Source organism: Balaenoptera acutorostrata, chromosome 9 (genome assembly GCF_949987535.1).
Source record: "Balaenoptera acutorostrata chromosome 9, mBalAcu1.1, whole genome shotgun sequence".
Lineage (NCBI taxonomy): Eukaryota > Metazoa > Chordata > Mammalia > Artiodactyla > Balaenopteridae > Balaenoptera > Balaenoptera acutorostrata.
In genome coordinates this window covers 6387241-6399695 of record NC_080072.1, presented here as the reverse complement: position 1 = coordinate 6399695, position 12455 = coordinate 6387241, and the positions used below count along the sequence as shown (strand labels likewise).

The 12455-nt window shown below is 53.7% G+C and overlaps 1 protein-coding gene across 8 annotated transcripts in view; it reads left to right on the top strand.

Annotated features, from left to right (window-relative positions):
- DPP3 (dipeptidyl peptidase 3) overlaps nt 1-12455 on the top strand; it is a 32770-nt gene that overhangs the window by 7889 nt on the left and 12426 nt on the right. For 6 of the 8 annotated variants that reach the window (XM_057552014.1, XM_007171005.2, XM_007171007.2 and 3 more), the window contains exons 3-13: nt 2186-2275; nt 2887-3024; nt 3604-3678; nt 4306-4399; nt 6616-6746; nt 6856-6986; nt 7064-7122; nt 9874-10068; nt 10287-10399; nt 10764-10856; nt 12328-12390. In XM_057552014.1, the coding sequence (XP_057407997.1) occupies nt 2186-2275; nt 2887-3024; nt 3604-3678; nt 4306-4399; nt 6616-6746; nt 6856-6986; nt 7064-7122; nt 9874-10068; nt 10287-10399; nt 10764-10856; nt 12328-12390 (1182 nt within the window). The remainder of the gene's footprint in view (nt 1-2185; nt 2276-2886; nt 3025-3603; nt 3679-4305; nt 4400-6615; nt 6747-6855; nt 6987-7063; nt 7123-9873; nt 10069-10286; nt 10400-10763; nt 10857-12327; nt 12391-12455) is intronic. The other 2 variants (XM_057552016.1, XM_057552015.1) reach the window with 1 other exon arrangement.

Below are 12455 nucleotides of genomic sequence, written 5' to 3'. Positions count from 1 at the left end.
ACTGGACATCCATATGTTAAAAAAAAAAAAAAGAAGAATCTAGGCACAGACCTTACATCCTTCACAAAAATTAACTCAAAATGAATCACAGCCTTAAATGTTAAATACAAAACTATAAAACTCCCAGAAGATAACATAGGAGAAAATGTAGGTGACCTTGGGTATGCAGGTGACTTTTTAGATACAACACCAAGTATGATCCATGAAAGAAATAATTGATAAGCTGAACTTATTAAAATTAAAGTTTTCTGCTCTGTGTAAGACACTGTCAAGAGAATGAAAAGATAAGTCACAGACTGGGAGAAAATATTTGCAAATATATGTCTAATAAAGGACTGTTATCCAAGATGTACAAAGAACTCTTAAAACTCAACAGTAAGAAAACGAGCAACCCGATTTAAAAATGGACCAAAGACCTTAACAGATATTTCACCAAAGAAGATATGCAGATGGAAAATAATCATATGAAAAGATGCTCCACGTCGTATGTCATTAGGGAATTGCAAACTTAAAAAACAAGATGCCATTATATACTTATTAGATAGGCCAAAATCTAAAACACCGACAACACCAAATATTGGCAAGGATGTGGAACAATAGGAACTTTTGTTCATTGCTGGTGGGAATGCAAAATGGTACAACCACTTTGGAAGAGAGTTTGGCACTTCCTTATAAAATTAAACGTACTCTTGCCATACGATTCAGCAGTCATGCTCCTTGGTACTTACCAAGGTGAAAACTTGAAGTGAAACTTATGTCCACAAAAAAACCTGCACACGATTTTTATAGCAGCTGTATTCATAACTGCCAAAACTTGGAAGTAACTGAGATGTCCTTCAGTAGCTGAATCAATAAACAAGCTGTGGTACATCAGACAATGGAACATTATCTAGGGCTAAAAAGAAATGAGCTATCAAGCCATGAAAAGACATGGAGAAAGTTAAATGCATATTACTGGGTGAAAGAAACCAATCTGAAAAGGGTACATACTGTATGATTCCAACTCTATGATATTTTGGAAAAGGCAAAACTATGGAGATAGTAAAAAGATCAGTAGTTGCCAGGCGTTGGGAGGGAGGACGACCACAGAGGATTTTTAGGACACTGAAACTACTCTGTATAATACAGAGTAATGTATCATACATAATGGTAGATATATGTCATTATACATCTGTCTAAACCCATAGAATGTACAACGCCAAGAGTGAACCCTAATGTAAACTATGACCATTGGGTGATGACGTGTCAGTGTAGGTTGATCAGTTGTAAGAAATGCACCAGTCTAGTGCGGGCTATTAAAATGGGGGAGGCTGTGCCTGTGTGGGGATAGGGGACTTTGGAGTAATCTCTGTACCTGCCGCTCAGTTTTGCTGGGAACCTAAACCTACTCTATAGAATAAAGTCTATTTAAAAAAAGAGAGAATTACTGGCTCACATAATTGAAAAGTCCAGGGCTAGGGAGGCTTCAGGCACGACTAGATTCAGGGACTCGGTGATACCATGGTGATGCAGTCTTCAGCTCTCAGCTTTGCTTTCTTCCGTCACCCCAGTAGGCGAGCTCCAGGGGCTTCAGGCTTGATGATTCTTGGTATAAAACAGAGGCTCGTTGCCACTGGGAAATTTCCTGGTTGGGCTCTTATTGGCCAGCTTGGGCCTGTGCCCACCCCTGGAGTTGGGGAAGGGAGATTTCACCCTATCCCAAAAGGAAGATGTGAGGCCTTATTGCCAGAGGAAGGGAGACTAGATTTGGGGCCAGCAAAAGCCATAGAGTAGTTGACCAAGGCCCCTCCAGCCCTAACGTTTGATACTTCCGGTGCTGGCTGCCTGCCAGGTGAGGGCTGTGGACAGGTTTCCTGCAGAAGGAGGTGGTGTTTGCACTGGGCCTCGGGGGTCACATGAGAGGGCCGCAGGTGGCTGAGAGGGTGCTGATGTAAAGGGAACAAGGTGCATGAGGGCTTGGATGTATTTGGTAGCTGTTGAGAAGACCAGTTTGGCTGGACGATGGGTGTGTGAAGACTGGGCTGTGAAAGCATGTTGTGGCCAGACTGGGGCCTCCCAGGATGTGGGTCCTGCCCCGCCGATCTCCCAGCCTCACCCATACTGCTTCCTCTGGGGTGTTAATATCCCAGGAGGGAACCTCCGTGGGGTAGGGAGGCTGTGCTTCCTCTGACCCCCTTTCCCCCAGGCGTTCCTGGTCTACACTGCAGGTGTCTACTCCAACATGGGCAACTACAAGTCCTTTGGTGACACCAAGTTTGTTCCCAACCTGCCCAAGGTGAGCTGAAGAGGGCTGGGGAAGGTGGGCAGTTTGGGGCCGGTGGGATGGGGGGGCGGGGCATGCAGCACATGGAGCCCCAGTGGGAGTCGGGCCCTGAGAGGAGCCTTGACCTTGTCACTACCACACTGCACGGCCTTGGGTGCTGCAGCCACCTCCTGACCCTGCTGACCCGAGGGACGAATGAGCAGAGGCTGTGAAAGGGCTCTGTGCGCTGTTAGGTGCTGCAGAGATGGAGCTTGCTGGTCACCACTGAGGACAGCGGAAGAGCCCGGGCATGAGGAGTCCCTCTCTGGGACCACGGGGCTCGGGCCCTTTTGGGGCAGAGGCAGCTCTTACACCAGGGCTCTCAGCCCCTACTGAGTGCACGAATTGCCTGGCGAGCTTGTTGAAATGCAGCTTCTGACCCAGCAGGCCTGAGCAGGTGGGGGCGTGAGGGTCTGCATTTCTCGGGCAATGTCAATGCTGCCGGTCCGTCAACTGCACTCAGAGCCAGAAGGTCTTAGACTGTGGGAGAAGAGCTTGGGGGTCGATGGGGGCGGGGAGGGGGGGTGCTCCAGGAGGCAGGTTCGGGTGGTGTGGCCAGGCCACGGGCCTCCCTTCCCCTGCAGGAGAAGCTGGAACGTGTGATCCTGGGCAGTAAGGCCGCGGAGCAGCACCCGGAGGAAGTCAGGGGCCTCTGGCAGACCTGCGGGGAGCTCATGTTCTCTCTGGAATCGAGGCTTCGACACCTCGGGCTGGGGAAGGAGGTGAGGCCCCCCCAGCCACACTGGGGAGTGGAGGGCATCCTTGGGGGCCGCCTGGTATGGAGGGAAGGGCACCCGATGGGGAGGCAGCGGGCTGTCCGTCACGCCTGAGGCCAAGCTGCCCTCCACCATGGGCCTCAGCGTCATCATTTGTAAGCAGGTTGGATGGAACGCTTTCTGAATGCCCTCCCACTTCTGACATCCTGGGATGCCATGTGCAGGAGGAAGGAAGGAGAGAAGCTGAGAGCTGGAGGGAGCTGAGGAGGGGGCATGGGAAAGGAGGGGGCCAAAGCTTCCCACCTCTGGAGGCTGCTTGGGAGCTGCGTGGGGTGAGGGACGCAGCAAACCTCAGGGGCGGGCCCGCGAGAGGCTGGCACAGAGCTGCAGGAAGGCTGGACTTGGGCCTCTCTTTGTTGTTTGTGTTGTAATTTTTTCCCCCTGGAGAGTTGGAGAGGGACAGTGGAGGCTGCTGAGAGGAAGTGGAGGAAGCCAGAGGCTGGAGAGGGTGGCTGGGAAGGAATTCACCAGCTTCCCCAACCCAACTCAGCAACTCCTATTTCCCATCTGCCCCTTCCCCGACAGGGAATCACCACCTATTTCTCTGGGAACTGTACCATGGAAGATGCCAAACTAGCCCAAGACTTTCTGGACTCACAGGTTTGGGGGTTGGGGAACTTGGGGTGGTGGTTTTTGGGGGTCCCCTTGGCACTGGCGCCCACTCCTGGGTCTCAGCTTGGGCCCAGAGGCATGGGCATCTTGGGTCCTTGGGGTGGAGAAGACTTGGGAATCCTCGTCTAAGGGTCAGCCTGGCTTGAATGAAGATGTCCCCATGTGTGCCCTGATGGAGCCGCCCCTGCCCCACCCTGGGCTGACGGGCCTTGTGACAGCCTCAGGGCAGGAGGACACAGAACGTCAGAGCTGCTTGGATTGGGCTCTGGCATCCATGTGTCTCTTTCACCTCCCAGCTCAGCCACACAACGACATTTCCTTATCTGTGGAATGGGACCTGCCTCCTGTACCCCGGGTTAGCTGAGGTCACGAAGTGTCTTGCACAACGCTTAGTAAAAGTTAGCGCTCAGTGTACTGAGCAGAGCGGGAGTCTGCCCTGGCCTGCCCACCCTGCTCTCTCCCCTCGCAGACAACTCAGGCAGGTCCACCGGAGGCCCTGGACTGCTTTACCTGTGTATCTTCTCTCCCTGGTGTGACCCACTTTCCCTCCCCCCCCCACCCCACAGCCCGCTCTGGACTTACTCTCCCCCAAACCCCTGCCCTGGTCTTTTCCAGAACCTCAGTGCCTACAACACACGGCTCTTCAAGGAGGTCGGCCAGGATGGGAAGCCCTGCTACGAGGTGCGGTTGGCTTCTGTGCTGAGCACAGGTGAGCTCACGCCCCTTCTCCTCCTTCCTGTGTTCCTGGACCAGCGTGGAGGGGGCCAGAACCCAGGACAGGGGTTAGCCGACTACGGTAGCTGCAGGGAGTAACCACAGTTGTAATAGTTATGGCAGATGTTGATCGAAGGCTTGCTAGGTGCAAGCCCTAGTGCTCAGCAAATGGTGTTCCTGTGAGGTGAGCACCGCCAGCCCCGGTGCTGGTGGTGATGTAAAGCTAAGCGGAGGCACGAGGGCAGGGGAAGGGCCTTCGTTCCACTTGGCGAACATCACTGCTGCAAGCCTCTGACAGGGGCCACGTGTTGGCCATGGTCCCCATCCTCCAGGCAGTGGCGCAGAAGACAACAATCCATGTAAACAATGGAAGTAGAGGCTGGACCATATGTCCCATGACAGCCTAGAGGAGAAATCCAAACTGCACCTCAGTGAAGGCTTAATGGAAAAGGTGACCACGTGTGTCTTGGAGGTTGGGGAGAATACAGAAAGGTGGGGGTGGTGAACTTACTAAAATCCACTTCCTAAATATCTCCCAAAGTACCTTCAAGGCAAAGCCCAGATGCACTTCTAAGGGCTCCATCATTTGGAATTTCTTGGTTATAAGTGAGGAAACCTATTTCAAATTTGCCTACAGCAAAGGGGACTTCATAGGCTTGAGTAATTAAGAAGCCCAGAATACAATAGCTTCAGGCACAGCTGGATCCAGCTGCTCAGACAGTATTCTCAGAAATTTCTCTCTCTGTCTCTTGGCTCAGCTCTCTTTGACTTCACCCACAGCAGGCTGCTCCCATCTACACGTCCAGTGGTAGATGTTAGCTGTGGGCTGGGACCTCAGCTGGGGCTGTCAAGCAAAACACCTCACACAGCATCTCCATACTGCTCATGGTGGCTGGGCTCCAGAGCGAACACCCCAAGAGAGCCCGGCAGACGCTGTGTCGCCGTTTATGACCTAGCCTCGGCAGTCACATGGCGTCACTTCTGCTGTAGCCACAAGCCTGCCTGACCCGCTTCAAGAGGAGACGTCCTGATAGGAGAAATCACGTTGGGAGATGGGAGATAATGTGGCCATCTTTTTTTTTTTTAAATATAAGCTAGAAGTATGTTGTATGGATCATAGACAATAGGCAAAATACAACAGTGTTAATATCCCATTGCGGACTTCCTGGTGGCGCAATGGTTAAGAATCTGCCTGCCAATGCAGGGGACACAGGTTCGAGCCCTGGTCCGGGAAGATCCCACATGCCACGGAGCAACTAAACCCGTGCGCCACAGCTACTGAGCCCACGCTCTAGAGCCTGCGAGCCACAGCTACTGAAGCCCGCATGCCTAGAGCCCATGCTTTGCAACAAGAGAAGCCACCGCAATGAGAAGCCCGTGCACCGCAACGAAGGCTCGCCACAACTAGAGAAAGCCCACGTGCAGCAACAAAGACCCAACACAGCGAAAAAAATAAAATCCTTTAAAAAAAAAAAATCCCATTGCTTCTGTAACAAATCACCACAAATTTGATGGCATAAAACAACACAAATTTATTCTGTTACAGTTCTGGAGGTCCAAAGTCTAAAAGAGGACTCCAGTTCCTTCTGGAGCCGTCAGGGGAGGTCTGTTTCCTTGCCTCTTTCTGCTTCTAGAATCTGCCTGCATTCCTCGGCTTGTGGCCCTTTCCTCACATCTCTCCCCCTTCTTTCTTCTCTCATCACATCTCCTACCTCCCTTCACCCTCCTGTCTCCTCCTTATAAGGACTCTTGTGATTACATCTAGGGTATGGCTAGCTTTTTAAATACAATCTGCCACACTGGGTTTGAATCCGACTCTGCTACTTGCTGCTGTGTGACCTTCAAAAAATGACTTAACCTGTCGGTGCCTTAGCTTCCCCATCTGTAGAACAGAGATAATAATTTCCCTCTCCCCACAGAGCTGACGCAAGCCTCAAATGAGTTAACATGTAAATCACTTAGAACATTTCATGTAACATAACATTGGGTTGGCCAAACAGTTCGTTTGGGTTTTTCTGTAAGGTGGTACGGAAAAAGCCAAACGACTTTTTGGCCAACCCAATATCTATATTTTTGAAGATGAAAGTTTATACTAATTTCTGTGGGCAGTGGGGAGCCATCGAAGATCTTAGAGTAAAGGAGTGTCACAGCGAGAAGCCTGCTGGGGTGTCTTATGTTAGCCTTTTCCCTGAGCCATCCTTTTTCCCTCAGAGCCTATTCTGGACTCCGAAATGAATTCCAAGCTGAAGAGCTATGAATTCCAGGGAAGCAATTTCCGGGTGACCCGGGGAGACTATGCACCCATCCTCCAGAAGGTGGTGGAGCACCTGGAGAAAGCCAAGGTAGGGCTGGCTAGGGGCTGAGGTGCTTCTCCAGGCCCCTCTGGGCAGCAGAGGCGGGTATGGGGACGGGTGGGTGGCCTGAGACTGACCAACCCTTGCTCACGCCCAGGCCTATGCAGCCACCAGCCACCAGGAGCAGATGCTGGCCCAGTACATAGAAAGCTTCACCCACGGCTCTGTCGAGGCCCACAAGAAGGGCTCTCGCTTCTGGATCCAGGACAAAGGCCCCATCGTGGAGAGGTGAGGCGCCAGCCTTCACCGCCCCCCCCGCCCCCTCCCCCCCGCCCCGCCTCCATCTCAGCCCTTCTCTCCCCCAGTTACATCGGGTTCATCGAGAGCTACCGAGACCCCTTTGGCTCCCGCGGAGAGTTTGAAGGTAACTTCTGGGAGGTGGGCGGTCAGATGGAAACCCTTACCCTTGTCCCCTGAGGACTCTCCCCTCCCCCCTCCTCCCTCAGCAGTAATAATAACAATGACAACAGCCATTGATGATTTGTCATGTACTGGACACCTAGCTCATTTTGACACCATCATCCTATGAGAACGTCTCTCCTCACTTCACAGATGTGGGAACTGAGGCACAGGTGTTGGGTGGCCTAGCCCAGGCACCTTGGCTCTGAGCCACTTTGCTGTGCTGCCTCTCGTGTCTGGTCCAGGCATAGGCTCCAGCTTTGTCCCTTAATGGCTGTGTGACCTTGAGCCACTTAACCCCACCTCTGCGCATCCGTCACTGCTTTTCGGGTGTCGTGGGAAGTGAGGTATTATATGCAGACGGCTCAGCACAACGCCAGGCACGGAAACGGGGCTGGGTTGACGGGAGCAGAATTAACCCTGAGACTGTGAACTTGACTCGGCTGCTGTCATCTCAGGGCAGGTGGCAGGCTGCCTCGGCCCTTGTGCCCAAGTCCCCATGGGACCCACTAGTGCAGGGCAGGGCATCCAGCCTTAGACTGTTTAGACAGTCTAAGGAAACAAGGATTTAGACTTGTTTCTGCCAAGCTTTATCCTCCCCAGCCCCTGGATGTAGAGTCTGGAGCATCCAGCTGCCAAAAGCCCGCGAGATTAGCCTTGGAGGAGAGAGGAAAGCCCCGACAGCCCGTGAGGGCTTGGATCTGAGCCCAGAGATCCAGGCCCAGGGACAAGGCGTAAGAGGCAGGCAGTGCAGGGGCCGGAGGGTGAGACAGGTGTGCACACTCACAGCTTTCCTGCCTGGGTCCTGATTTGCCAGGCCTGCTCTGAGGGCCAAGACCCCAGGGCCTCCTCAGCAGCCTCAGTCTCAGAGGTCCCCCCCTTTTTACATAACTCATTGTGATTATTAGAAAAGTAGTCTCTGTTCATGGTCAAAAATTATGAAAATACAGACTAAAAAAATCAACTGTGATTGTACCCACCCCAAGGTTAAAATTTGGAATGTATTTTTTGTCTTCTGTTTTTATATAGTGCTATGCTTAAAAACGTGTGTGTGTGATTTAAAATCTGCGTTTGTTGCAAGTAATTGGAACAGTACAGACGTATGTAGGATAAAATGTGAAATCCCTCCTTTACTACCCTCTCCTATGTCACACCCCTCCTGAGATCACCACAGTTCGCAGTCGAGTACAGGTCCTTCCAGGCCTTTGTCAAAACATTCACACACACACACACACACACACACACACACACACACACACACACATTCCTGTTTTTTTTTTTTTAATAAATTTATTTATTTTTGGCTGTGTTGGGTCTTCGTTGTGGCACGCAGGCTTTTCATTGCGGTGGCTTCTCTTGTTGCGGAGCACGGGCTCTAGGCACGCGGGCTTCAGTAATTCTGGCATGTGGGCTCAGTAGTTGTAGCTTGCGGGCTCTAGAGCGTAGGCTCAGTAGTTGTGGTGCACGGGCTTAGTTGCTCCGTGGCATGTGGGATCTTCCCGGACCAGGGCTCGAACCCATGTCCCCTGCATTGGCAGGCGGATTCTTAACCACTGCGCCACCAGGGAAGTCCCCATGCATTCCTTTTAACTCATCCAGGTAAATGAGATTGTATTCTGTGTATTGTTCTGTCACTTGCTTTTTTCACTTAATCATGTATCGTGGATATTTTCCCTATCGGTACATATAGACCTACCACATTCTTTTTAATAGTTGTATGGTATTCACAATATATCATAAATAATTTCCCACAACATTTGATATTGTACTACATATCTAACAGCTGCATGGCATGCCATCACATAGCTGCCCCCTGATTTATTCAATAATCCCCAATCATTGGACATTTATTTAGGTCGCTTTTTCTTCTTTGCTATTTTAATCATCCTCTCTTCCTGCCCTGGTGTGATGATTTCCTCAGACAGAAAGTATCCAGATGGGGAGGCATTGCCAAGCCCATCCCTTGGCCAGGTTAAGGTTGACCCTTCCTCAGTCTAGGTCAGGCCTTCCCAGGGCGTAGTCCCTGCAGGGTTAGCAGGAGTTACATCAAGAAGGATTTGTTGCTGAGCAGCAGGTAGTCTCTGCTTGCAGGACTCTTCAGTACCTTTAACGTGCAGATGTGCATTGGGAACCTTTAAGAAGATGGAGGTAGAGTGTATAGTGTTGCCCAAACTTATCTGACCAGGGAGCTCTTTCTTTATGAAGGCTCTCATAGAAAATGTGTTTTATGGAGTACAATTTTGGAAACACTGCTTTGAGCCAGGAACTCTACTGCACCGAATCTGAACGGATCAGCCCCAGCCGCCTGTGCAGCAGCCTCACTCACCACCACATAAGCCAGGTGCGCTAGCCATGCAGGACAGCTCACAGTTCCCCCAAAAATGAGAGCATCTTTTTTTGTTCACACCGTCCCTTCCACTGGGCATCTGATCCTTTCCCCATCATCCCCTGTGTACTCCCCACAATCTCCTCTAAGATCCACCTCAGGCGTTACTCAGCAAAGCCTTCTCTCTGTACCCCACCCATCCCAAAACAGTGACCTCATGGAGGCAGGGCCCGGGCCTGGGTCACTGTTCTCCTGAGTAGCCAGCACAGGGTCACTGTGCACAGCAGGCGTTCAATACCTGCGTGACGGCTGGAGGGTTAGAGGGGTTGAGGAGGGTGTGGGATCCCTTCCAAACCCTGCCAACCCACAGCCCACTCTCTCCCCTGACAGGCTTCGTGGCCATGGTGAACAAGGCCATGAGTGCCAAGTTTGAGTGGCTGGTGGCAAGTGCAGAGCAGCTGTTGAAGGAGCTTCCCTGGCCCCCAGCCTTCGAGAAGGACAAGTTCCTCACCCCCGACTTCACCTCCCTGGATGTTCTCACCTTCGCCGGCTCCGGCATCCCTGCCGGCATCAACATCCCCAACTGTGAGCTTCCGCGGGCCCTGCCCCTCGAACACCACAGGATGGCCCAAACCCCCAGGAGACCCCACTGAGAGTCGCACCCTCTGCCTCCACACACTCACCCTGGCCACAAATCACCCTGCTCCGCTCACCATCCCGGCCTGCCCCTCTTGTCCAGACTCCTCGTCTGTGACCCTTGACCTTTGCCCCTTCTCCCTGGTCCCCGCCCCCGCCTTCTCCAGATGACGACCTAAGGCAGACAGAAGGCTTTAAGAACGTGTCGCTGGGGAACGTGCTGGCCGTGGCCTACGCCACGCAGCGGGAGAAGCTCACCTTCCTGGAGGAGGAGGACAAGGTGGGCACCGGCAGCCCGAGGGCCGGCGCTGGGCCTGGCCTGACCTCGGCTGATGCAGGAAGGCGGACAGGCCAGTGCAGAGGAGAGGAAAGAACACGGCTTCGGGCCTGGCTCTGCTGCTTCCCCGCTTGTGACCTTTGGCCTTGTGTCTTTGGAGCCTGTTTCCCCAGCTGGCAAACAGTGGAGGCAGCCCCTTCTTCGCGGGTTGCTGCAAGGATGGGATGGGCTTTGCAGTGCCCAGCATAGTAGGCCTTTAGCAAATGTGTGCATCACAATGGGCCCTCGGCCTGGCACGGGGGGTGTGGGCAGGCCGTGTGGCCGTGGTGGGACAGTGGGCAGCGTGGGTCTCCGCTTGTCTCGGCAGGACCTGTACATCCGCTGGAAGGGACCCTCCTTTGACGTGCAGGTGGGGCTGCACGAGCTGCTGGGCCACGGCAGCGGCAAGCTCTTCGTGCAGGTAAGAACACGGGGCTGGCCCTGGTGCCCGCAGGAGCCTCCGCAGAGCCAGGCCTACGGCTCCCCTCCTCCACAGTCAGCCCCTCAGGGGCTCCAGTCTTGGCCCTCAGTGTCTCGGTCTCCCCCAAGATGTCCCAGGATTGAGTGGGACCTGCAGGACCGTCCAGCTAAGGTCCCCCCACAGGAAGAATTGCTTGGCTCAGGCCAGGGAAGCCTGCCCTGAGGGTGTGACCCAGGCAGCCCCAGGGCTAGAGAGGCCGGGAGGGGGCAGTGTCTGGAGCCCCTAGTCCTGAGGCTGCAGCACTGTCTGTCTTTGCACTGCTGTTCCCTGGAGCCTGTACCTTTCCAGGTATTGTAGGGGGCCCCTTCTCCCCGGAGCTGCCCCTTCCTCCTGGCCAGCCAGAGTGGCTGGAGCCCCCTCAACACCCACTCAGGGAATATGAGAAGACAGAGAGCCTTTCTGGCAGGCCGGGGAGAGCCCACTGTGGACCCCCAGCCCGGAGCTGCATGGATGACATGACTGGGGGTGGGTGGGGCAGGGCTGTCAGAGAGTGCAGGGTTGGGCCTGCTCCTTGTGGGGTGGGGCTGCCTCCCCGAATGGGGACGGGCTGGGCCTGCAAGTCAGGAGGATCCAGAGAGCAGCTGATGGGGGAGCAGCTTGGCATTAGGCTTTGTCCAGGCTTTGAAGTCCCAGGGAAGCGGGGACACATGTGGCCCCTCGGTGGCCTTGCACAAGACAGTTCCCCTCCCCGAGCCTCAGTCGGCCCATCTGTAAAATGGGGTTCCTGACTCCTACTGTATGGCTTTTGTGAGGAATAAAGGCAAAGCCCTGGGATTTGCTTGGCACTCGATAGGCCCTCTGAAAATGGGTGTTATTGTTAAGAGACAGTGTGCACAGACATTATGTGCTCTGATTCCGCTTTGGGGTTCTTAGTCTCTGAGCCTTAGTTTCCTCCTCTGTGAAGTGGGGTAGTAATAGAATGTTCCTTAGAGGGTGGTTGCAAGGGTGAAATGGATGGTGCACGAAAGACACTTGGCACATGGAGAGGCCGGTGAGGGTGATGCTTCTGAGGCAGAGTCACATGCTGTGACCTCCTCTGCCAGCAGAGGGGCCAGGAAGGTGAGGAGTGGCCAGGCCTTCTGGTCCACCCACTGGGACATCTCCAGCTGGGCTCTGGAGATACTGAGTCCAAGTCTTCATGTGGCTTTGGGCATGTCCCTCCCCATCTGGCCTGCAGTGTCACTCTCCGTGCAGGGGTAGGTGCCTCACGTTCTTCTACCTCCGGGGCCTCCGAGATGTGTCCCAGGACAGGTCTGGAGGCAGCAGTGTGTCGGTGGACCTGCTGCTCCTGCCATCCACTCACTGCTCCCGGTCACCTTTCTGAGCCACTTGGATCCAGGGCTGAAGGCCTGGCCCAGGGCAGGGGCACCTTGCCCTCACCTGCCCCACGTTCATGACCCTTCTCCTGCAGGATGAGAAAGGAGCATTCAACTTTGACCAGGAGACAGTGATCAACCCAGAGACGGGGGAGCAGGTGAGGGTGGCCTCGGCGGAGCCTTGGGGTGCTGGGAGTGGGGCGGCCCAGGGGAGTGGCAGGCA